The following is a 27,162-nucleotide window of genomic DNA, read 5'->3' as shown; positions in this document are numbered from 1 at the left end:
ATTCACATTGCAATACTGTAATGTGGCCATTTATCTAAGAGACACACCACATGATATTCATGGAAACTGGAGGACACCAAGTAAACTCCTATTTTTCTGTTTATGAGTTTCCAGACTGAGCATTGTAGGTTTCTGCAAAATTATTTAACATGAAATGGCCCCTGTGTAAAAGAGCTTCTTGAATATGTTCATGAAAATTTATTTTTATAATCCCAAATAGGAAAAACTGCTGTTTTAAAGGAACAGTAACATTAAAAAAATGCAAGCGTTTTAATGAATGGCAGTATAATGTGTTGTTGCGCTGCACTGGTAAAACACAAGCACAGTATATACAGTAGATAACTTCTGAAGAATTCCATTGTGTACATGTGGAGAGAAGCCAAGGCTCTGCTTTGTGTGACATTAGCCTATGATATAAACTGGAGTTCTGGAGAAGTAATCATTCGGAAGGTGTAGTTTTTTTTCTTTAATTTCTCCCCTTAACCATGCAAATGTTCCAAATACAGAACTGCCCCTTTAAAGTTAAGTCCCTATTTCTGGACATTGACCTTAATTTTCAAAAAAAAATTTTTAGGTGCACAATTGGGTATTCCCTTTCGAAAACAAATCAAATCTATATTAGCAGAAACATTTTTGAGGTGGAGGTGGGGGAGAGAGTATTTTAAGCTACAAACAAAAATAGCAGCCTTTGCATTCTTGTCATTTATATCCTATAAAATTTTGGCCGCCATAGTATAGGGCTACAGAATTTACTTTCAGATGACTAAATGAAGGGCTATGACAGACCGGGGGTGGGGATTATGTGTAATTTATGAACACTGGGCAAATCTGTCTGTGGGCAGTAACTCATGGCAGCAATCACAATTTTGTAGTCATTGTTCACTTTCATTGGTTGCTATGGGTTACTACTCGCAGCTTATTTTGCCCAGTGTTGCACATTTTAACAAAGACTTCTCTGTAGCAGACAAGTCTTTAATTCAGGGGTGCCCAAAAGGTAGATGGGGATCTACCAGTAGACCTTTAGGGTCAGGGCACACAGGCAGATTCAGGGAGGTTAGTCACCCAGCGACAAATCGCCTCTTCTTCTGGGCGACTAATCTCCCCGAACTGTCGGCTAGAATGTAAATTGCCATCGGGGTGGCACCCTGAGCGCTTTGTTTTCCGAAGTCGTCTCATGAGGAAACTACAGGCGATTTCGGAAAACGAATTGCTCAGAGTGCCATCCCGCCGGTTATTTAGGCAGGGGAGGCAGTTTGGGGAGATTAGTCGCCCCGAAGAAGAGGAGATTTGTCACTGGGTGCCCTGACCCTTAGCTGGTGATCAGTAGATCTCAAGACACTGTCAACAAACAGCTTGTCTATATCACCCTCCTGTTTCATTCAGATATTTATTATGTAAAGGTTACATAAGACAGTTGTTTGTGAATGGTATTCTGTCATGATTTTTTATGGTGTACTTTTTTTTTCTAAATTACATTGTTTACACTGCAAATAATTTACTCTATTGTGTAAAATTTAATTCCCAACAAGTGTATTGTTTTTAGTTGTGATATTGATGTGTAGGCAGCCATCTCAGGTCATTTTGCCTGGTCAGTGCTTTCAGAAAGAGCCAGCACTTTAGGATGGAACTGCTTTCAGGCAGGCTGTTTCTCCTACTCAATGCAACTGAATGAGTCGCTGTGGGACATTGATTTTTACTACCGAGTGCTGGTTTTATATCTGCCAGGGTGCGGTTATCTGGTTACCTTCCCATTGTTCTGCTGATGGGAGGGGGAAGGTGGGGGCGAAATCGCTCCAACTTGTAGTGCAGCAGTAACAGCAGAGACGCACATGAAGATTTGGGGAGATTCAGTCACCTGTCGACAAATCGCCTCTTCTTCAGGCGACTAGGCAGTTCGGGGAGATTAATTGCCCAAAGAAGAGGCGATTTGTCGACGGATGACTAAATCTCCCCAAATCTTCGCATTTGTGTCTCTGCCCTAAAGAATGACTGAAGTTTATCAGAGCACAAGTCACATGACTGGGGGCACCTGAGAAACTGACAATATGTATAGCCCCATGTCAGATTTCAAAATTAAATATAAAACAGAGTTTTCTGTTATCTACGGTGTATTTTGTGCTTGAATGGCTGCCCCCATGCCTACATAGCAGCTTGTTTATATAAACTATAGATGTGTTTCTGAAGCAAACACACCCGTTTTACTAATGCAGGGCAACAGTACATTATTATTCCTTTAAAACTCCCATTTTTTGGTGTCACTGTTCCTTTAACACAGCCTCATCGCACCCCCGCCTAATGGTTTTAAAAATTAGTGGTGAGCACAACTTCCCCTGGTTTGTTATAGTTATACAGGAGCAGTGACCAGCTCCATGTTGTAGCTCCCACCCTTCCCAACTATAGTAAGGTGATCCCACTGGTGTCTAATAAAAGGGCAGCCAAGTTTGGGAGTTTTACTTTGAAAGCAGCTAGTAAGCTGCGGGTAAAACTTAGTCCCTTTGTAAACTGTATAATGAAGCAATAGAATTCTTAATGAATCAGATGAAAATGGAGCATAGGACTGGCCAGATATGGGATGACTTTGACGTAGTTGGCCAGCTTAAATATATTGCAATATATGGACAAACAATCCCTGTGTTGTTTAAAGGGTAAGGCATTTTTCAGTAGCAGTATGCACAAAATGTCTCTGTCTTAAATATATTGATAATGGGTTGAGTGCAGGGGGGGTGGTGTGTGTGTGTGTTTGTTTTTTTGATACAATTGGGATTAGCTTCTCAATAGTCCAGAAGGCACTGAGCATGTGCAGTTCCATTGACACACAAAAGATGGCCTAACAAGTCCAAGATGGTGAGCCGCTGTGGACAACTTTAAAGGCATGGAACATGATGAAGCTCTGTGTTCGTAAAGTTCAGTTTATAAAATAACAGTACCTCAGTTTTTGTTTTTTTTAAACTATAAAGGGCAAGAGAATGTTACACAAGGAAGTTTTCAATGTGAATTTTGCTCTCAATGTTTCAACTTCCTCTACCGTACAATGCTAAATAGAACAGCACCACCTGCTGGTGCACCTTTTTGCAGCAAAACACACCTACCCAGGCTATTACACTATCTCTGCAATCTTCGTTGGGGATCTCTTGCCTCAGGAGTCTGATGTTAGCGATTACTTAAAAATCTCCCATAGGTCACTAGGCATAGAAGTTATGAGAGTCTCAATCCACCAAGAACACCAAGTTTGGGTGATATTTCTGTGCTACCAGTAAAATGGTTTACTTGTTTAATGTTGTCAAAATGCCTGCCACAAAATGCATTTTGTGTGATTACAAAAGTAATCGGTTACCTGAAGTGTCCTATTCAACGAACAAAATAAATAAAACTGTATTTTCAGATGTTTTGTCTCCAGCACTGAAGACTACATGCCCAGTGTACCCTTAATCTTATTTTGATTTGTGCATGTTCCTTGATGAAATCCTTTAAACTTTTTCCTTTGATTTGTAGAGAGTACCCAAAGCATTTAATTGCCTAGTCTCCTCACATACAATATTATAGGTATTGAGAGATGTGTGCATGCAGGCAGTGGTATGTATTAATATATACTCAGCCCAAACAGTCTACCATAGGTCCAGTTTAAAAGTGACGTTCAAGAGAAGTTTATAAGAGCCACTCTGGTCTTTGCAGCTAAACTGACAGTTATGTTCTATATGAGATTTATTATTATTAGATATATGTTTAATTACTAATATAGATTATATGCGCCAACATATTCTGTAGAGCTGTACAGGTATGGCACAGAATATCCAGAATGTATGGCATCATTTGATTAGTATACCATAGGAGTCTACTCCAAAGTATTGTCTGCCTCCAATATAGATTTAAGCAGCAAATCTTTTAACCTCTCCGATCGACCAAACGACCGATCTCCACCGGATGAAAAATTACGGGACTCTCCACACATGGTCCGAAAATCGTACGAATCCTCGATACGTACAATCAGATCTTTGCGTCTATGACCAGCTTTACCCTCAGAGAAAGACTTCTATCAATATGATTAGTAGAGATTTAGGCATTTTTAGTTTTCTGACTTCTTAAACTTGAAGCTGTCAATTACATTGTGGCAGAGGCTTGCCTTTTATATTTAAAAAAAAGAAAATAACAGGATTTGCCGGCGATATTAGTAGCATATATCTCTTGATCATTTTGAAAATGTTTTTGCTAAAAAGTAACCCCAATCATGCATTTCTCATCATATGCAGAGTTTACATTAAAAAAAAATGCTGTCGGTATATTGGACCAGTCAAATTTAAAGGGGAAGGAAACCTAGTTGGCGCAAAACCCCCACCCCCCCCTCCCGTTTGTTTTCCACCCTCCCTCCTCCCCCCTGGGCAAATGCCCCTAACTTGTTACTTACCCTTCAGGTCCAGTCCAGGGAGTTCACAGACGACATCTTCTTCCACGCGATCTTCTTCCTGCTTTGAACAGCGCATGCGAAGTAGGATCATTTCGCCGGTACGATCTACTGCGCATGCGCGTGACTTTTGGCGCATGCACAGTAGATCCGTACCGGCGAAATGATCCTACATGCGCCAAAACGCCGTTCACAGCAGGAAGAAGATCGCGTGGAAGAAGATGTCGTCTGTGAACTCCCTGGACTGGACCTGCGCAGAAGGGTAAGTAACAAGTTAGGGGCATTTGCCCAGCGGGACGGGTAGGCCAGGGGGGAGGAGGGAGGGTGGGCAACAAACGGGAGGGGGGGGGGGGAGGGTTTTTGCGCCGACTAGGTTTCCTTCCCCTTTAAGGACAGAACACTGTTCAGATTTATACAGAATTTTCATAATTACAGAATTTACTGTTACAAAAAAATATCTACTATCACAGATGCCCAAAAGTAGTGATCTACCAGTCGATCCCGAGATAGTAATCACTAGACCACAGCAGCTCAGCACTGTCCATAAACCTTCCATTATGTCCTATGCACTTCCCATTAATCAGCATTGTACAGTGGTGCTTGAAAGTTTGTGAAACCTCTAAAATGTTCTATAATTTTATGTGAATTTGACCTAAACACCATCTGATATTCAAGCATGTCCTTAAAGTAGATAAACCTAGTTAGACAAATGAAACAAAGATTATATTTGATCATGTATTTGAGAAAAAACAAAAAAAAAAGTGGCAAATGTGAATCAGTATACACTTTCACGCAGTATTTGGTGTGACTAAATTGTTCTTGGTAACTGTTGATCAGTCCTGCACATCGACGTTTAGCCCATTCCTCCATACAGAACAGCTTCAGCCCTTGGATGTTGGTGGATTTCCTCACATGAACCGCTCCATTTAGGTCTTTCCACAACATTTCAGTTGGATTAAGGTCAGGAGTTTTGACTTTTGTCATTTGAGAACATCTACTTTATTCTACTTTAACCATTCTTTGGTAGAACGACTGTTTCAAATCTTGGTCTTGCTGCATGACCCACTGTCTCTTGAGATCCAGTTCACAGACAGATGTCTTGACATTTTCCTTTAGAATTCTCTGGTATAGTTCAGAATTCATTGTTCCATCAATGATGGCAAGCGTCCAGGCCCAGATGCAGCAAAACAGGCCCAATCCAGAATACTCCCACCACCATGTTTTACATATGGGATAAGGTTTTTATGCTGGAATGCAGTGTTTTTCTTTCTCCAAATGGAACACTACTCATTTAAGTCAAAACGTTCTATTTTGGCTTCATCCATCCACAAAACATTCTTCCCATATCTTTCTGGTTTGTCCACATGATCTTTAGCAAACTCCGCAGTGGCTTTTTCCTTGCTATCCTGCCTTACACACCATTGCTTTTCAGTGTTCTGATGGTGGACTCATGAACATTCTCCAATGTGAGACAGGCCTTCAGTTGCTTAGAAGTTACTCTGGGTTTTATTGTAAATGCTCTTGACTATTACACACCTTGCAGTTGGGAGTTATCTTTGATGGTCGACCACTTCTGGATAGGGTTACAATGGTCTTGAATGTTCTCCATTTGTAAACAATCTGATTATTGATTGGTGGACAAATGCTTTAGAGAAAGTCTTGTAACCTTTTCCAGCTTTATGGGCATCAGTATCTCTTTCTGAGGTCCTCAGTCACCTCCTTTGTTTGAGCCATGATATACATCCACAAATGTGTTGTGTGTGATCAAGCTTTGCTGGATCCCTGTTCTTTAAATAAAACACTCACACCTGATTGTTATCCCATTGACTATAAACACCAGACTCTGATTTCACCTCCAAATTACATTTCTGCTACACGCAGAGCTGTTATGGGATTATTTTCAATAAATACGTAACCAAATATAAGTTTAGAAATTTAGGGAAGGTGTGCTAAAACAACAGTATAGCTGTCCCAAAATCTGAAAAGAAAAAAGTAATCCCTGATAGTGCAGCAAGCCTGTAAAATGGACGTACTCACAAAGGTCTTGCAATATTCGTGCCAGTAGGTATTTGCAGCTGGATTGGAAATTGGGCGTCTTTTTAGGTAGTGCCTATGGGGAAAAAACTTTCGATAGTGCAGTATAGTAGGTGTAGTTATAAGACTGCAGTACACAGTCCTCGCTTACCCCTCAAACCTGCAACGGATGCTTATAGAATATTGCTGATCCGATCCTCAAGATGTCGCCCTCAATGGTGTTCGATCAGGAGCGCTGATAGGTAGTGCCCCTCAAACCTGCGACGGATGCACATAGAATATCGCTGATCCGATCCTCAGGATGTCGCCTGACAAGTTCTTCTGGTCCGCATGGCCCAAATGAGGAAGGAACAGTCCTCAGCATAGGAGAGACCGGCAGAAAGATTCCCTTGTCAGGCGACATCCTGAGGATCGGATCAGCAATATCCTATGTGCATCGGTCGCAGGTTTGAGGGGCACTACCCAATAGGCACTACCTAAAAAGACGCCCAATTTCCAATCCAGCTGCAAATACCTACTGGCACGAATATTACAAGACCTTTGTGAGTAGTTCTATTTTGCAAAACATTACGTCCATTTTACAGGCTTGCTGCACTATCAGGGATTACTTTTTTTCTTTTCAGATTTTGGGACAGCTATACTGTTGTTTTAGCACACCTTCCCTATTTGAATTTCTGATAACACACATGGACTAGTGGATACACATACCACAGGTGCTGCTCGAATACTATTAGGAATAAAGCGCGGTCTCTTCACCATTCTATACACAGACTTTCCAAATACAAGTTTTAATTTGTTTAACTAGGGTTTCTTCATGTATTTTTAGGACTTGTTTGAAAATCAGATGATGTTCATGGTCACATTCATATAAAAATATCGAACATTTTAAAAGGTTCACAAACTTTCAAGAAACCCTGTAAGTAACGTGAGAAATGGTTGCTGCTCAAGTACAACAATGTGTATTTTCTCTGTAACATACAATGAAGTTTGATTATTGAAAGTAGTGTTAACAACACATAAAGCCCGATATAATATTAACTTCCTTTAAACAGATCCCCACATACATGAAGTCTGCCAGTCCAATAAAAGCTATTCAACCTACAGCATCAAATTTCCTTAAAGGGATACGGTCATCGGAAAACATGTTTTTTTCAAAAAGTATAAGTTAATAGTGCTACTCCAGCAGAATTCTGCACTGAAATCCATTTCTCAAAAGAGCAAACAGATTTTTTTATATTCAATTTTGAAATCTGACGTGGGGCTAGACATTTTGTCAATTTCCCAGCTGCCCCTGGTCATGTGACTTGTGCTTGCACTTTAGGAGAGAAATGCTTTCTTGCAGGCTGCTGTTTTTCCTTCTCAATGTAAATGAATGTGTCTCAGTGGGACATGGGTTTTTACTATTGAGTATTGTTCTTAGATCTACCAGGCAGCTGTTATCTTGTGTTAGGGAGCTGCTATCAGGTTACCTTCCCATTGTTCTTTTGTTTGGCTGCTGGGAGGAAAAAGGGAGGGGGATGATATCACTCTAACTTGCAGTAAAGAGTGATTGAAGTTTATCAGAGCACAAGTCACATGACTTGGTGCAGCTGGGAAATTGACAATATGTCTAGCCTCATGTCAGATTTCAAAATTGAATATAAAAAAATCTGTTTGGTCTTTTGAGAAATGGATTTCAGTGCAGAATTCTGCTGGAGCAGCACTATTAACTAATTCATTTTGGAAAAAAAATTTTTTTTCCCCAAGACAGTATCCCTTTAACATAACATAAAAAGCATATAGGCTAATTAAAAGCAAACAAAACAGGTAACTACAGCCAAAAAGAATTTAATGTAAACCAGCAAAGACATAAAACAAACCTACAATACAATAGAATTTCAGTGCAAACATTCATAAGTGTTAACTTTTAGCACTGTAGTCAATATAAAGTGCATTGAAAAAAAACAAAAAAACATATCTGAAGTCATCTGAAGTTTGACAAAATAACATAAGACTCACTCTGCAGAATTTTCCTTCCGGTCATCCTTGTCATCCCGATTCTGTTTGGAAGGCCCAGAGGTCTGCACACCTTGTGATGTTACCTCTGGACCTCTCTTGTTTTCAGAACTACTGCCGATAATTGAGGGTGAAATGCTGGGACTGCATGGCTTGCTGCTGTTGTTGCTAGTGGTCGCATTGCTGCTGCTTTCACTTGTTGATTCCTTAGTATTTGCATCCACTTTTTCCTTCAATGGATCCCTTTGCTTTTCTACACTATCCCGACTTTTGATAGGTAATGGATCTAAAGTATCAGGACTTGAGCTGGGCTGTAGCTGAAAGTTAAATGAAAGCAATATTAGATATGAAACAGCTTGGAACTAACCGAAATTAACCAAATTCAGAATTTTTTACAGTTTTATTTTTTTCAGAAATTAGCCAACCATTTTTTAACTGATGGCTTTGCCAAGACTTTAACCAGGGGAGACCAATAATGTGTCAACACTCTGGTTTTTTTTCAAGTATTCAAGATATGTCCAAATACTAAAAATAATGGATTTCTGAATTTAAAGATTTCAAAACATCAAGCAACTATACAGCCGTGCTATTTCAAAGCATTGTGGTCTTTTAATGTCACAAATTTAAGCTTTATGGTGGCACAATGTTAAAAGATTTTTTCCTTAAAGAGGCCTGCCATTTCTGAGGCATTTGACAAATGATTGCAAACCAAGTTTACTAGGTTTATACAAAGACTTGTTGTGAAAAGGAGCTAGAACTATTTTGGCCAGTGTGGCCTGACAGACCACATTCCTATTCAGCCACAAGAGCTCCACAATAGTAATGACCCTTTAAAGTAGGGGATGCACCGAATCCACTATTTTGGATTCGGCCGAACCTCGGCAGAATGCCAAACCGAATTCGAATTTGCATATAAAAATTAGGGGTGGGAAGGGGAAACTTTTACTTCCCTGTTTTGCGAAAAAAAGTCACGTGATTTCCCTCTCCGCCCCTAATTTGCATATGCAAATTAGAATTCGGGTCAGCCGGGCAGAAGGATTCGGCCGAATCCTGTATTCGGTGCATCCCTACTTTAAAGAGAATCTTTTATGTGTAGATTGTGTATAAATATTTCTTAACACGTTTATGTTTATATATCTATTTAAAATTTAATTAAAAAAAAAACCCCATAAAACTCTCAACTCTAGGCATGTTTATTACACGAGTAATTGTCCCTAGAGTGACTAGCTTACGGAAGCTTGTCTTCAACAGAACAAAGGACAACATCTTAATGAAGATGAGAGCAGCACTTACAATGTTAAGTGATATAACAAGGTTGCTATAAGTCAGCACAGACTCATGGCTCAAAGCCTATATTGTTCAGGTACTTCAACTGTAATGGGGGTACTTGCGTGATAAACTAGCATAAACAAATGCATGTACTTAGACACAATTTAACAAAATTTAAACAGTAACATGGTAAATTGTAGAAATCAGCAAGATAAAAATACTTGCCAGTTCCTTCTTAGGCATTTCATAATTTTAAAGCAAAACTAACCCCAAATTGAATATTTAAAGGGTAACTATCACAAAAATGAAAATTTAAGATAAGCTTTATACTAAAGTAAGAAACGTTTGAAATACAATCAATTAAAAATGCTACATTGCTTCTGAAATAATCAAGTTTATATTCACTATCCCTCTCTCAGCATCTGTTTCTCTTCATACAGCAGTTTGGTGTCAGATGAATGATCCAATTTATCTTAATGGGGGGGGTTCCCTTTCCTAGCAGATGTATTAGGGCTCACGCAACTGACACATGATTTCTGGCGATTTTAAGAGTGAACTCTAATAATTCTTGTAAGCAAAAGGAGCCCCCAATAAGATATATTGGATCATTCATCTGACACCCAACTCCTGAATTAAGACATAATTAGGAGAAACTGATGTTGAGAGAGGAATAGTGAAGATAAACTTGATTAATACAGTAACAGTACTGAATTTTTAATTGATTGGATTTAGAAAGTTTCTTATTTCATTATGCTGAAGCTGTACTTACATGAAACCCTGGGCCGGTGCTCCTATCAGGAGAAAACTGCATTGGCCCCGGATTCTTCCAGTGAGCACCACGGAGAGATAGTCTTCTGGCTTCTTTTTTTTTCTTCTCGCGGTTGCTCATGCACAGTAGCGCGAAAAGCTGAACTTTAACTAAGAAGTCAGCTATTTGAAGGTCAAAGAAGCCAGAAGACGATCGATCTGTTGTGCTCGCTGGAAGAATCCCAGGCCATTGCAGTTTTCATCTAATAGGTGCACCTGGCCCTGGGTTTCAGGTAAGTTACGTGTGATCACTTGGGAGTAATGAATTTTTGGCACCCCCAAGACCTTTCATTCTCCTTTAAGTTTGCCTCAAAAAATTATAAATTATATCTTCGGATCAAGTACGATGTATTATTTTATAAATTACAGAGAAAAAAAAAAAATGCAATTATTTGATTAAAATGTATTTCAATTAAGTCTATGTGCAATGGCCTTCTCGTAATTCTGAACACTCTGGATAATACCATACCTATATTCCTTAAATCAAAATGGTGACAGAAGCTTTGACTGTAATTACATTTGGAACTGTACAAATTCCCATGTAAAGCAGTGCTATGCATGTTAAAGTACTAGCCTTTGGGAGTTTTTAAACTTTCTAAATAAACATTTTAGGATGAGTTTCGCATTGTACATAAGACTCAACTCCAAATTAAATAAAGCAGTGGTTTAAAATATGGTGTAACTGTACAATTGCATGTGTGGATTACATTATATTTTACTACCCTGAGAGACAGACCTGTACCAAATTATATATATATAAAACTTACCCTAAAATCATTTTTAAATTTCTTTAAATCATCAAGCTGCTTCCTTTGTTCAGAAGCCATTGGAGATACTACTTTAAAACAAGAAAATAAGAATTAATTCATGTAAATAAGGGGGCAAAAAACACCTACACATAAGCATAGTAAATCAAAGAATGAAGGATCTCATTAAAAAAAAAAAAAGTTTATCCAAGGGATTTTGGGAAATTACATGCACGAATAATCATGGTTTTCTTTCATTCTGTAGAATCGGATAAGGTTAAGATTTGCAGCACTTTCTTCAACTCTCTTTCACTCATAAATGGTTATGGGGACAAAGTGATATAACTCTCCATGTGCAGGTCAGGAAAAACTCGACCTACATTCAACCCTAACCCATAAAAACTTAACCCGTACCCGACCCAAACCATCAGAACGTTGCAATTGTATGACCTGAGCCCAAACCGAACCAGTGGCTTCATGCACTGAACACTACTTTGGTACCCCTAGTTCCAAGACAGGGAAACTTTGAGGCAGTAAAGGAGTGTTTTCCCCCAGTCTGACCCGCAACCAACCCTAACCTACAATGGTTGGGTAACTTAACCCGACCATGCAGACATAGAATGGATTAACAATTGACTGTTAAAAAGCAGGTCACATATTCATAGTGAACCATGTGCACAGGTTGGGGGGGGGGGAAATTAACAGAAAAATTACAACTTTCATTTATTTCACTTATGAACAAAAGGAAATATACACAATTTCATCACTGAGAAAACATATTGAACTTGCCTTTGTTTTCAGTTTTGCTGCAACTAGAGTCACTGTATTTACCATTTTCTCTGCAACCAGCTGGGGAATTTTGTCTCTGATCTTGTAGTCTTGAATCTTTTGCTACAAAGAGATTTGACAAAGTGCATGGTACAGTTATTTGAATAGGCAAACAATGGCAGAACAAAATATTCTTCATGATTGTGGTTGGAGTTAAGCAAACTGTTGCAGGGCTAGTTGACATTATTGTGTATAATATGGGAACAAAGATAGAAAGTCTGAAACTATCCACACTAACTATTTTAGTCTCAGCTGACTTTATACTGATAAATTATTGTAATCTGATGTCCTTTGTACAGTCAAGGTAAAATTTAAGAACTCGGTCCAGGTAATAAAGTGCTACCTCCCTGGAATTACGTGATTAAGGACAGAAAGACAGAATCGTAGTGTCCCGAATACCGTACCAAACCCTAATTTGCATACGCAAATTAGGGGTGGAAGGGGAAAAAATGTTTCTTTGTTTTGTGATAAAGTCACGCAATCTCCCTCCCTGCCCCTAATAGGAACAGGAAGTAAAAAATATATGTTTTCCCATTAGCAGCCCTAATTTGCATATGGAAATTAGGATTTGGTTCGGTATTCGGCCGAATCTTTCACAAAGGATTTCGGTGCATCCCTAGTGTGGTGTGATAATTTGTCAGAGGACTTGGTTTGTGGACACTTCCCTTGCCATAAGAACTTGGGAGCAGTTTTGGGAACTGGGCTTGGTTACGGTGTTCTGGGAGGTGTAATCAATGCCAGAGGCTGTTCTGGTGCCTTTTGCATGAAAGGATGGGTGTGATCTTGGTTATGGTAAGAGTACTTTTGCCCTGTCACTTGACTTATGTTTTTGTAGATGTGCATGGAGAACAAAGCAATGGAAGCGACGAGGCAAGAGCACAAGGCAGCAGCTGGAACTGGCGCTACTGTATAGAAGAGATTGCTTCTGATCTGGCAATTCAATAGAGTTCACACTCAGTGGGTGTACTGACCTGCAAGCTGCATCTTAGTGCCAGACAGCTTCTGCTCCGGTAATAGCAGAGACAGGTATTTGTGTGGATCGCTCCAAAAGAGACTTACTGATACAAGCACTAAGTGTCCAACAAAGGGAGAAGCTATTTCCTACTTCCACTTCCCCTCCTATTTGGAACCAATTGCTTTTGTCTCCCCTAGTGTTTTTCTATGGCAGACAAAACCTTATGGGTTAGTGATGTGCACATCAAAAAGTCTACCCACACAGAACCCAGCCGCACCAGCACCAGACCCTAATGCGCTCCCCTGTTTGAATACCCAAGCCCGCCCTATTGTATTGTCATGGAAGGGGATGGGGCACGTGGATGCAAGTATATAAAGAACCGTGCATGGAGGCAAAGTTGGGCATAGAAGGTGGTGGGCGGGTTAGACCGAGGCTTAAGTTCAGTCTCAGCCTGCACAAGTATGGGACCCGTTATCGAGAATTTGCAGGACCTGGGGCTTTCCTAGATAACTGATCTTACTGTAATTTGGATCTTTATACCTTATTCTACAAGAGGTAATAGGATAAACATTAAACAAACAATAGGCTGGTTTTCTTCCAATAAGGATTAATTATATCTTAGTTTAGCTTAGTTAGCTCAAGTACAAGGTCCTGTTTTACTACTACTACTACAGAGAAAAAGGAAATTTAAAATTTGGATTAATTGGATAAAATGGAGTCTATTGGAGATGGCTTTCCATATTAATATAATATAATAAAACATTTTTTTTAAAAAAAGCCCTTTTTATATGACAGATACTTTGACCTATGCTGCAAGGAGTGTTCTTAAAACAGTCCTTTAAATGGCCCATATGAGGTAGTTATATATCTCATAGATAACTTGTTGCTCCTAAATTTTGAACTGGAATTTTTGTAGACTGAAGTTCAAGTTATGGAGGAAGACGTTCTTCCTTGCGTAATCTATATCTTACGGAGAATTTATCAAATAATGAGGCAAATGTGTCAATGCTGGAGACCAATATAAGCCCATCTTAACTGTTGCTCTAGATGCCTTAAACAACGGTGCTCTGTTATTCTTCTTTGATCTTGCCCATTCAAGGGCCACAGAAGTCATTCAGCAACAGACCCATCATTTCTATTATCCACTAACCCTGAAAAATGTATGTGAATATGAAAGTTTATACAATGAAATTTCAATATCTACGACTGTAAAATGTTAACTATGTACCTTCACAAGAGGGAGTAACAGCCCTATTAGATGCAGGGCTAGCAGGTGTAGGTGATGCGGGAGGCACTGGCATAGGAACAGACTCAGGTGGTACTGTCCCTGGCTGCGGCGAAGTCACATTTGAACCTGGTGAATGACTTCCTAGCCGTGGAGACCTCGGCCTGTGTGTCTTTGGAGATAACCTTTGAACTGTTAAATGAAAATAATGGGTACAAAATAATCAGTAAGGTAGGTGTATGCAGTTACTTTAATATCTTATAAAATGGGTGTTATTTGGAAAATGTGTAAAAATAAGAAAATAAAAATACTGAACTTGCCTCCACTCACAACAGAAGACCATGATCCACCTGAGGAACTATTTCTAGCCAAAGGTTGCACAGACACTTCTCCAGCTTCATTGCGAGAAACAAATTCTACGTTTCCGCACATTGTACCCCTCCCATTAGAAACTCTGTGGGTACGAGGATGACGTTGTGCCTTAGGAGACATTCTTGGAGGTCCTAAAATGTAAAATGATAAATGCCAACCCTCAAAAAAGGTAAAGACAAATGCAAAGAAAGCCAAGTGTTGAAGCAGAGACAGTGGTGCCTTTAAATCTATAATTATATGGCGTGTGAATCAAGAAATTGTAAACATGATAGTAGCAAATTAAAAGTTGTTTTGTAGTCATCAACAATCTCAGAGATACCTAGAGGGGACATTGAGCTGGGTATATATGTATAGACACACACGCCCCTTGCAAAAGTATAAAATGTAAAATTGTTTAAATATCCTTAAATATGCCGTTAAAGTCCTTAAAAACATTTTAACATTTTGCACCTTATAGAAAGAATAACTTTAGAGTGACACAGTCAAGTAAAAGAACTATGCACAATTTAGAAGTGCACAAATTGCCTACATAGCATTATGAACTGCCTTGGCAACTGCTCATACAAAAAGGTATCTGAGAAATTAAAGGTGAATCTACAGTGCTGCAGATGACTGGAGCCACCTACTTACCAGCATAATTGGTTTGTGGCCAGTTTTGGACTACTGAGACTGCTTTTGTCAAGTTTTTGAAGATTTACTTATGTTGTATACTTAAAGCAAGACATTTACCTTACTAAGCATCAGCATATATATTTTATTAAATTATTTTTGTTTGTCTTTTTTTCAAAACAATCCAAAACATTGGCATAAATAAGTTGCCTGTTCCAATAGGAGTCGTGTAGCCATCAAGCAATAAAAAGGCAAGAAAAGGGCATAAGTAGCTTGGGAAACAGAAGTCATGGAAAAAGGGATGTCCAATATTAAAGTTAATAAAATGAAATATATTAACCTAAGTCAACCAACAGCAGAAAAACAAAGCAATTTAAAAAAAATAAAAATTAAAAAAAGCATGCCTGAATTTTTTTCAGTGGCCTTTGTCATATAATCCTTAAAGGGGTGGCTATAACTAGCCATGAACAAGAGTGCGTCGGTACTACTGGATTAGCTATAAATGTAGGGAGAAAAAGCAGACCAAGTAAACAGTTTGTTTTTTTTCCCTTTGACATCCAGTGAATTGGCTTGTCCATGAAAAACATCACACTATCACCATAAAAACGTGATGCAGCTGCAAGACCCCCAAAGGTTATACTTTAATTCATGAAACGTTACATACCATCAAGGACATTTCTAGCAGAGATTAAAAGAACAGTGAAACAAAAAAAAAAAAATTAAAGTGTTTTAAAGCAATGACAGCTCTGCAGCATACAATGGGATTCTTCATAACTTATCTGTTATCTACGGTGTATCATGTGCTTGAATGGCTGCCCACATGGATACTTCATCATGAACAGGTGTAAATGCAGCCACCTCTTTAAAGCACGCTTCCCTCTGCTAAACACAGAGCTTTAGAGTGCCAGTACGCCTAATAAAGCTCTATCTGGTGTTTATTTTTTTTATTTTTTCGTTTTTTAATTATTTGTCTTCTTCTTACTCTCTGACGCTTTCAAGTGGGGGTCACTGAACCCATATACAAACAGATGCTCTGTAAGGCTACACATTTATTTTTCATCTTTCTATTCAGACCCTTTATACATAATCCAGTCTCAAATGAAAATCAAAGCATTGTTGCTAGGGTAATTTACAAACTGGAGAGCTACAGAATAAAAAAAAAAAAGTTAATTATTAAAAAATAAACAATTGCAAATTGTCTCAGCATATCACTCTCTACAACATACTAAAGGTTACCTTAAAGGTGAATAACCCCTTTAACATTTTAAACCAATGGCATATGTGTAAGACTGATAGTCTTCTCCAGAAGAAGCACAGCGAACAAATTCCTGTAGCTGCTTCAACAAGAAACATGCTGCCTATGGCATATAGCAGGCGCAGGGAAGCAGGAGAGCAGAGGAGATTGCATTATAAAATGTTGTATATATTTATCCACCACAGCAGCATGAATCTAATCTAATCTTTTTATAAATGAAAGACAATATAAAAAAGGGGACAATGATGTATCTAAGAATGCTGTAGGCATGATGGGACTGACATACATAGGGGGAAATAAATAAAACAAACAGAGGTATTGTACCTTCTGAAGACATGCGTTTAGGCATAGTAGAGACAGGAGCTGGAGAACCATGAGCAGAGGGGTGAGACGGGGGCCTGGATGGCCGCGAAGGGGGCCTTGAGGGCGGCCTTGTAGGGGTGGCTGCCCGAGGTGGAAGAGAGTTGGGACCTGACTGGTAGCGAGAAGGTGGGCGGGAAGAAGGAGATGGACATGGCGATGGCCAGGGAACACCTGACAGAACAAATGAGATGAAGGAAAAGTAATAATAAAAGAAAGCAAAATAAATGAGATGAAGGGGAAAGGGAACAAGTCAACAGAAAAAAAAGTAAAATACAACAGAGGGGAAATGATTTCTTGCATGTCTTAAGAGAAGCATGAGATATTTTATACTAGAAAAGTACCTGCTTCATGTCACCGTTTATAAACCATAATTAACAAAAAAAAAGGGCATCACCTCACACAAATGGCTACTTTAAATTCTCACTTTTCCCCCATCTTAGTTTTATTTTCAATACCACTTTTATCCTAAGAAAGAATAATGTACATGCATTTCTTAAATTTACATTAGCAAGAAAAAGTGAAAAAAAAAATAAAAATATGCCATTCTACAGTATATCACTAGAATAGAACATATCTAAATTAGAAAACAGAAATACTTTGATCAATGAATTACTTGCCTCCATTTACAACTCTCTGATCAGCTCCAGCATTGGGGCTGTAGTCAGAAGAATGTGATCCTGTCCTTGAAGGAATGGGTCCTGATCCAGACTGTCCTATCCTTGCAGAATTTTGCCTCCCACTGTGAGTAGTCCATAACATTGCATCTTTATTCCTCTGCACTGGTGGAATGTACTTATTCTCTCTACAAAAAGACATTTAAAAAAAGAATTTGTAAGACATGTCTGACAAATTCAAAATTGTACATAAAGCACTGCTTTTAGAAAAAATAGCATTTTACATAAAGCTTTGCAGCCCACCTTATTATTTAACCAATTCCCCCAGTGAAATGAATAGCTTAAAGTGGACCTGTCACCCAGACACAAAAATCTGTATAATAAAATTCCTTTTCAAATTAAACGTGGAATCCAATTTCTATTTTTTATTAATGTATTCATAGCTGTTGTAAGCTCATTTAAAAATCTCAGCTGTCAATCAAATATTGTCTGCCCCTCCTCTATGCCATGGGCATATAGGCGGGGCAGACAATTACTTTCACTTTCTATTCAGCACTTACTAGATGTCACTGCTCTCCACATATTCCCCCATTCTCTTTGCCATATAAATGTGTAGCCAGTGCATGGGGATGGACATTGGGTCCCCCATTCTGGTGCACAAAAAAGATTCTGAGATGTTGCAAGGCTTGTCTCAATAACAGTGTCCACAAAATGTCTGCTGCCTGCTTGTTATAATTATGAATTCCCAGACTGGAGGAAGCAAGATTCAAATAATTTATATAGTGTAATTAAAGTTCACTTTGCTTGAATAATTTGATAAAATAGGATTTTGAATAATTTTTTTGGGTGACGGGTCCCTTTTAAAGGGATACTGTCATGGGAAAACATCTTTTTTTCAAAACACATCAGTTAAAAGTGCTACTCCAGTAGAATTCTGCACTGAAACCCAATTCTCAAAAGAGCAAACATTTTTTTATATTCAAATTTGAAATCTGACATGGGGCTAGACATATTGTCAGTTTCACAGCTGCCCCAGTCATGTGACTTGTGCCTGCACTTTAGGATGGAACTACTTTCTGGCAGGCTGTTATTTCTCCTACTTAAAGGAACAGTAACACCAAAAAATGTAAGTGTTTTAAATTAATGAAAATATCATGTACTGTTGCTCTGCATTGGTAAAACTGATCTGTTTGCTTCAGAAACACTACTATAGTTCATATAAACAAGATGCTGTGGAGCAATGGCGGAAATTGAAAAATGGCTAAATGGCACAGGTTAACTAATGGATAAAAGATAACACCATTAGACAGATAGAGCTTATTAGCTATCTGCTGTGTAACCTGAGCCCTTTGTCCTTTGAATGGCTGCCCCCATTGCTAGACAGCAGCTTATTTATGTAAACAATAGTAGTGTTTCTTAAGCAAACGCAGCAGTTTTACCTGTGCAGGGCAACACTGCATTATATTATCATAACTTTAAAACACTTTTATTTTTGACGTTACTGTTCCTTTAATGTAAATGAATCAGTCTCAGTGGGACTTGGCTTTTACTATTGAGTGTTGTTCTTAGATCTAACAGGCAGCTGTTATCTTGTGTTAGGGAGCTGCTATCTGGTTACCTTCCCATTGTTCTTTTGTTAGGCTATTGGGGGTGAAAGGGAGGGGGGTGATATCACTCCAACTTGCAGTACAGCAGTAAAGAGTGACTAAAGTTTATCAGAGCACAAGTCACATGACTGGGCCAGCTAGGAAACAGACAATGTCTAGCCCCATGTCAGATTGAAAATAAAAAAAAAAAAAATATCTTTGCTCTTTTGAAAAATGGATTTCAGTGCAGAATTCTGCTGGGGCAGCACTATTAACTGATGCGTTTTTGGGGGAAAAAAGGGAGATTGTGTACTCACCGTTAAATCTTTCTCTTCAGTTTCTTGGGGGACACAGGGACAGTGGGGTATAGCTGGTACCACTAGGAGGCAGGACACAACTAAGAAAAAACTGGCTCCTCCTCCAGTGGCTATACCCCCAGCAGGCGGAGCTAAGCTCAGTTTGTGTCAAAACAGGAATAGTAAAAACTCTAATCTTAAAGGGATACTGTCATGGGAAAAAAAAAAATTTTCAAAATGAATCAGTTAATAGTGCTGCTCCAGCAGAATTCTGCACTGAAATCCATTTCTCAAAAGATCAAAGATTTTTTTATATTCAATTTTGAAATTTGACATGGGGCTAGACATATTGTCAATTTCCCAGCTGCCCCAAGTCATGTGACTTGTGCTCTGATAAACTTCAGTCACTCTTTGTTGCAAGTTGGAGTGATATCACCTCCCTTCTCCCCCCCCCCCCAGCAGCCAAACAAAAGAACAATGGGAAGGTAACCAGATAACAGCTCCCTAACACAAGATAACAGCTGCCTGGTAGATCTAAGAACAACACTCAATAGTAAAAACCCATGTCTTACTGAGACACATTCAGTTACATTGAGCACACAGCACAGCAGCAGCCTGCCAGAAAGCATTTCTCTCCTAAAGTGGAGGCACAAGTCACATGACCAGGGGCAGCTGGGAAATTGACAAAATGTCTAGCCCCATGTCAGATTTAAAAATTGAATATAAAAAAAATCTGTTTGCTCTTTTGAGAAATGGATTTCAGTGCAGAATTCTGCTGGAGTAGCAGTATTAACTGATGTGTTTTGAAAAAAACATGTTTTCCGATGACAGTATCCCTTTAATGCAATAAGAAAAAAAAACAAAATGGGAGAAAAAAACCTTCAGTATCATGTCTGACTGAAAAGAGAGAGTCTCAATCCAGAGAGGGAAGCCCTGTCCCCCAAGAGACTGAAGAGAAAGATTTAACGGTGAGTACACAAAATCTCCTTTTCTCCAGGTTTTCTTGGGGGACACAGGGACAGTGGGGACGTACCAAAGCTGTCCCCTATTACCCCCGGTGGGCGATGAGGCCTATGTAGAAGTAACCACTGCAGCTTGAAGCACCTTTCTGCCAAAGCGAGTGACAGAAGCCGCAAAGGTGTCAAAATGGTTGAATTTTGATAACGAGTGGACGGAGGTCCACGTGGCTGCCTTGCACAGTTGTTCTGCAGAAGCCTGATTTCTGAATGCCCAGGACATACTTCACCCCACTGGTGGAGTGAGCTTTAAGTCTGACTGGAGGAGTTCGGCCTTGTGGTATGTAAGCTTGCTGAATTGCTTGTTTAATCCAACGGACAGGGAATCTGTTTTCCGGATGTTTTGGACTCTGTGCAGGTAAAACTTTAGAGCCAGGACTGAATACAAGGTGTGAAGTGCGTTTTCGGATTAGCCGGTGAGGGGCAAAATGTTGGAAGAGTTATTTCTTGATTCAAATGGAAGTCTGAGACAACCTTTGGCAAAAAAGGATGGAACGGTACAGAGCACCGCCCTGTCGTGGTGGAAGACGAGGAAGCCATTAAGCTCGGAGACACATGACAAGGCATTAAGCTCTGAGATGCGCATCGCTGAGGCGATTGCCAGGAGAAAAATAGTCTTCCAGGTGAGCCACTGAAGCGATACAGAGCCTAATGGTTCAAAGGGTGGCTTCTGTAGAGCACCTAGCACTAATGTGAGATCCCAGAGGGGAGCTGGAGGTTGCACAGTGGGGGCCCGTTAGCTACCCCTTACATGAACGTCTTATCAGATAAGAGAGCTAGGCGTTTCTGAAAGAGAACTGATAGTGCAGAGACTTGTGACTTAAGTTATCCCAGCGACAGACCCAATGATAGCCCTTCTTGTAGAAACTCTAGTATGTTGGGAATAGAGAACAACTTGAAACTGGTTTTGTGACGGTTGCACCACTGATGGTAGGTCGACCAGACTCTGTGATAAGCCTTGGCTGAAACGGGTTTCCGGGCGGCACATATGGTCTGCGCCACCGCCTTAGAAAAACCCTTCTGTGTCAGGATTTTGGTCACAAGAGCCACACCGTCAAATTGAGATTTTTTGGATTTGGATGTCGAATTGGCCTTTGCGTTAGGAGGTCTGGAAGATGAGGTAGAGTCCATGGTCTTGCTACCGACAGATTGAGGAGGTCCATGAACCAGGAGCGCCATGGCCACCTTTGTGCTATGAGTATCAGAGTGGTTTGTTCCCTCTGAAGCTTTTTGAAAGTTCTGGGAATTAGCAGCATGGGTGGAAAAGCATATGCCAGATGAAAGTCCCATTTTGCTGTGAGAGCATCTGCGTCCAGGGCCAAGGGATCCCTGTAGCGAGCTAGAAAGTTTGGGACCTTCTGATTGTGGCGAGTTGCCATGAGGTCCACATCTGGAATTACCCACTTCTGCTTTATCTACAGAAAAATCTCTTCCTTTAGTGACCACTCTCCTGGATCCAAGGACTGCCTGCTTAGGAAGTCTGCTTCCCAGTTTAGCAAGCCGGGAATGTAGATGGCTGACAGAAGAGCTTGATTAGTCTAGGCCCATTGGAATATGAGTTTTACTTCGTTTAGCACTCCTCTGCTTCTCGTGCCCCCTTGGTGGTTGATGTAGGCCACAGCCATGGAGTTGTCGGTCTGTATCTTGACTGCTTGACCTGTCAGATCTTTTTGCCAATGAGTCAGACCTAGCCGTATTGCTCGAATTTCGAGGAGATTGATCATAAGTTTCTTCTCGACAGAGTTCCATGTTCCCTGTGCTGACTGTCCCTCGAGAACTGCTCCCCATCCGAACAGGAGTCTGAAGAACCGATGGGGGGAGGAGAGGAAAACTCCAAATGATACCCTCGGGCTACCACTACATGGATCCAGGCGTCCTGAACAAGTGTGGTCCATGATCCAGCGAAGTGACTTAACCTTCCCCCAACAGGTGTCACGCCTGGCAGTGGACTGCCATCGTCATGCCTAAGCAGTCTTGTCTGCGGTCTTGGTCGTGTGTTTTCTGGTTTGCCTTTGCTTATAACTGAAGCGTCTATGGCCCGCAAAGGGCTGTCGTGGTGGTGATAATCTTGTGCTGCTTTTCATGGAGCTACGAAAAACTCTCTCCTGCGAAAGAAGGGGCGCTGCTTTGGTTGCGAAAGTAGAGTGCTCTTGCCCCCAGTAGCTTGACTGATTTTGTCCAGATCAGGGCCGAAGAGAAGTTTTCCTTTGAAAGGAATAGGAGTTAGTGATTTTTTTGAAGAAGGTCGGAAGACCACAATTTTATCCAAAGAGACCTGCGGGCCACTACTGCGAGTGCTGACGATCTGCCAATGACTTGGGCAGCATCCAGTGAGGCCTCACAAATATAATCGGTTGCTTTCTTGATCCGGGAAGCCCATTGAGATAGTTCATGGTGAGGTGCCCCTGAAGCAATTGCGTTAAGGAGAGAATCTGACCAGGACTGGACAGCCCTGCTGATCCATGCAGTGGCTAGCACGGGACGTAGAGAGGTGCCCGATGCCAAGAAGGCAGATCGGAGGAGGCTCTCCAGTTTCTTGTCCATGGAGTCTCTGAATGAATAGGCATCAGGGACTGGAAAGGCCTTATTTTTGGAAAGACAAAAGTAAGTTCAGTAGGGAATAGATAGAGTTTCTGGAATCTCCGATTGGTCTGGAAACGCCTCTCAGGCTTGTCCCACTCCTGTTGGATGATCTGGTCCAGTTAAGAGTGAGAAGGGAACACAGGGGTAGTCTTACTATGGCATTTGAAAAGGGCTTTTGAGGAGTCGGTAGAGGTTTCTGGCCCTTGAAGGTGAAGAGTCTCTAGGACAGAGGAAATTAGAGAATCCACTGACTCAGACGAGAGTCGAGGAGACTCTTCCTCATCTATATCGGAATTGGAAGATAGTTCGCCTTCTGAGCGACCATCCTCATCCCCAGAATTTGGTGGAGGTGGGGAAACAAATCTGGGAGGGGAAACACTTTCCTCGCCAGATGGGGACGGAGCTCTGCGTTTGGAAGATTTTCCTTTAGGATTGTCCAGGCGGGACAATAGTTTGTCAACGGATTGTGTCAGTCTAGGTATGCCCGTGGCTAATTGAGACGCCCACACTGGCGGACTAGCCCATCCTAGAGAGGGGTCCAATGTAGTTGGACAGTCCTTCAGTGGTGAAGGGTCTGTCAGAAGTTTCCCCGTGTGGCCTGACTCACCGGGGGGGGGGGGGGAGTAGGTTCTGGGTCTTGCTCAAGGGGCTTGCACCTAATGGATCTTTGTGTCCTGATGGCAAACGTTTGCAGGCATTTGGCACAGGCAAGATTTCTCATAGTAGCAGGCGCTACTCCCCTGGTAAAGAGGGTGTCGCTTTGCCCCTCAGACATGATGCAATGAGGAGAAAAAACCCCTTTAGTGTAGTTGGACCCCAGGCTATGAGGAATATAGAGAGGTACTAGGTATTATAGGGACTAGTGGGAGAAAAGGCAGTCCTTAGCTGCAGGTATAAGTTGGACACTGACCTGAAGTGCAACTACCCAGATAGAGGAGGCAGCTATTCCCATTAAGTGCCCCTCTTTTAGAAGCACTAGCTAAACACCGCCTGCCCCTGTCGCGGAGAGCTTAGGAAGAGCTGTCCCGGTGTGCAAGCAGGAGACTGAGAACTCTCCCGTCGAATGCTCCGTGTCTCCCAAAATGGCTGCTGTGAGTTAGGTGTGTAAGGTCACGTGATAACAGCTGGGGGCGCAGAAGTTAGGTGCCAAAAAACAAAACGGTTCGCCACCCGGTCCCCATTGACTTAATCGCAGAGTTAGTAGACTCAGTGTGGCAGAAGGGGGCTGGAATGACCTGGAATTTCCCCTCAGACTAAGAGTGGGAGCTGGTCCTATGCGCAGTTCTTCCAGAACTCGAGCACATATTGTGAAACAGAATGGCGCCTATGTGCCCCATACTGCGCGAGAGGAAGGGAGAGCCTTGGGAATAGTTACTTACCCATAGGGAAGAATGCTCTCCTCTGTACTCCGGCCAGCCCGTCTGTCCTCCTATAAAGGAAGGAAGCTTGAGTCAGCTGGATGGTCAGTTGCAATAAGCTAATGAGACCCCGGAGACAGTTTACCCTTGCTGGGGGATGCCAATGGGGGACCTCTACACAGTGTAGAAACCCTGGGCATCCCCTGGTGTCAGTCTAGCTGAACAATCGTTGTGAGAAATAAAACAAAATTATGTGTCCTATCCTCCTGAGGAAACAGAAAACTGAGCTTAGCTGCGCCTGCTGGGGGTATAGCCAATGGAGGAGGAGGCAGTTTTTTTTCTTAGTTGTGTCCTGCCTCCTAAGTGGTACAAGCTATACCCCACTGTCCCTGTGTCCACCAAGAAGACATGTTTTACCATGACAGTATCCCTTTAATATATATCAAAACATACTTAGACAATGTATTTACCCATAAATTTTAAACCTGGAAAACCAAAGAAATCTTCTATAAAAATATTGAGAGAACAAGGGTTGCAAGAGGATTGCCCTAATCCAAATCAAAACCAGGAGCACAAGTGGTTTGAGGCAGTAAAGCCAAGCACGGTCACATACCTCCCAATGTCTGAAAAATTAAGAGGGACAAAAAGTTGTGCCGTGCTCTCCTAATTAATATGTCCATTTTACAAAATCTGACAGGTTATTTGACACAATTCTGGGAGTTTTGCTAATGAAAGTGAATTGCCCTTCAGGACTTTGACACACATGCGGATCTTGCCCCGTTTTTGACTACGTTTTTAAAAAAGCTGACCGCCGCTTAATACGATATTGTAAGTTGCCATTGCCTAAGCTTAAACCGCTAAACGTATCTAGGCGGTCGGCTTTTCTTAAAAAACCACAACGCGATTCATGCCGAAAATGCGGTGAAGATCCGTATGCCCTTAAGCTGCTAGTCTTAAATTCTCCCTTACTTGCTCTTACTGCTGCAGATAGTAATCTTCAAATGGTCCCCAACTGTTTTGCAGGGAAGCGGAACATACTTTCATTTAAAATAGGGATGCACCGAATCCACTATTTTCAATCCTTTGTGAAAGATTCGACCGAATACCGAACCGAATCCTAATTTGCATTTGCAAATTAGGGGTGTGAAAGGGAAAACATTTTTTTACATCCTTGTTCTGTGACAAAAAGTCACAAGATTTCCCTCCCTGCCCCTAAATTGCATATGCAAATTCGGTTCAGCCGGTCAGAAGGATTCGGCCGAATCTTGACTTGTGCGGTTTTGATAATTTGATGATCCCTAAGCTTAACCTCCCAACAGCAGCCCAGACCCCACTGAGCATGTGCATGGTCTTGCAAAGATGTTTAAACAGTTACAAGATGATGAACCCCTCAAATAGAAAGTTGGGACAGTTACAAGATGATGAACCCCTCAAATAGAAAGTTTGGAAATTTCAGTTAGAAACCTAGGCAGCTGCAGCTGAGCGGTCAAAATCGTGACTATCCCGCAGAAAATGGGACAGCTGGGAGGTATATAGTCACAAGGACACTCAGATGTTAAACAGCAGCCAACTTACACCGCATAACATTTTTTTTTTTTTTTTACACTACTATGACTTTCGGGCTCCTTTCATAGACCCGCGCCGTCACAAAAAAGGAGGGGGGGGGAGGCATGCATAATCATGTGGACTGTAGGTCACACACTTTTAAATCTTAATGCACTTTCTTTCATATTACAAATAGGAAGAAGGAAACAGCAATTGTGACAAGAGCAAAAGTCCACCCCTAAGACCCCTGCCTTTAGAACAAATTAAAGCTTGTAAACATGCTTTGTATCCAGCCAAGTCTTTCCATTTTCACTGCAGGAATTATTGCCCACTCCTAATTCGAAAATCTAGCATAGTGAAGTTTTACCCACAGATTTGCAATGATGTTTAGGTTAGGGGACTGTGAAGGCCATTGCAAAGCTTTTAGATTGCTTTCCTTCAAGTAGGTCATGGTGTATTTTGTTGTTATGTTCAGGATCATTGTCCTGTAGGAGCTATTCCCTTTTTATCTTCAGACAAAACAAAGCAATAACGCAGCACCACAAAGCGTTGTCACCACATTTAAAACCATTATTTATCCAATTAAAAGCATGGAAAATTTCCATTTGTGTTTTATAGCCATCAGCAGCTTTCTCAAAAGCTTTTAAACCTTTCACCATCAGCACAGACTGTATCACAGTGGAATAGAGAATTTTTCAATATTTAGTGGAAACCATACTTCCCTTTCAGGTACATACCAGGTTTCTTGTGCTACTGGCTGCCACAAAACCCCCAAAGCATTATGGAACCATTTCCACGTTTAAAAGGAACAGTAACATCAAACATTTAAAGCGTGTATAAGTAATGAATGAATAGTGTTGTCCTGGACTAGTAAAACTGGTGTGTTTGCTTGTAAACAAGCTGCAGTGTAGCCATGGGGGAAGTCATTGTACACTACAGAGCTTGTGTTATCTGCTGTGTAACCTGTGCCTTTTCTCCTTTCATTAGCATACCTGACATTCAGTGATTGCCCTTCCCGGTCATTCATGTTTCGCTGAACAGCCGTGTATTTTTCCTCCTCTGATCTCTCATCATTTTCCAAGGCAACTCTGGCTTTATACTGGGAACTTGATTCAATTTCTTCAGCTATCTGAGATGCCCTGGCTTCTCTCTTCAAATATTCTTCTGAATTATCCTTTTCTAATGGAACACTAAATGTGGAGGTAGAAAAAGAAATCATATTGCACTACTAGAATTGCCACATACAGATATGGGATGCATTATTCTGAAACCCATTATCCAGAAAGCTCAGAATTGTGGAAAGACAG

General features: G+C 40.8%; 1 protein-coding gene across 5 annotated transcripts in view; it reads right to left on the bottom strand.

The window, feature by feature from the left end:
- Nucleotides 1–27,162, bottom strand: part of atxn2.S (ataxin 2 S homeolog) — a 60,681-nt gene that overhangs the window by 15,867 nt on the left and 17,652 nt on the right. For 2 of the 5 annotated variants that reach the window (XM_018244210.2, XM_018244212.2), the window contains exons 8-15: nucleotides 26,848–27,045; nucleotides 17,475–17,659; nucleotides 16,819–17,028; nucleotides 14,579–14,761; nucleotides 14,262–14,450; nucleotides 12,040–12,141; nucleotides 11,272–11,342; nucleotides 8,432–8,745 (exon numbers count right to left, since the gene is read on the bottom strand). In XM_018244210.2, the coding sequence (XP_018099699.1) occupies nucleotides 8,432–8,745; nucleotides 11,272–11,342; nucleotides 12,040–12,141; nucleotides 14,262–14,450; nucleotides 14,579–14,761; nucleotides 16,819–17,028; nucleotides 17,475–17,659; nucleotides 26,848–27,045 (1,452 nt within the window). The remainder of the gene's footprint in view (nucleotides 1–8,431; nucleotides 8,746–11,271; nucleotides 11,343–12,039; nucleotides 12,142–14,261; nucleotides 14,451–14,578; nucleotides 14,762–16,818; nucleotides 17,029–17,474; nucleotides 17,660–26,847; nucleotides 27,046–27,162) is intronic. The other 3 variants (XM_018244211.2, XM_018244213.2, XM_018244215.2) reach the window with 3 other exon arrangements.

The sequence above is a fragment of the Xenopus laevis genome, chromosome 1S (genome assembly GCF_017654675.1).
Source record: "Xenopus laevis strain J_2021 chromosome 1S, Xenopus_laevis_v10.1, whole genome shotgun sequence".
Lineage (NCBI taxonomy): Eukaryota > Metazoa > Chordata > Amphibia > Anura > Pipidae > Xenopus > Xenopus laevis.
This window is presented reverse-complemented; position numbering and strand designations above follow the sequence as displayed.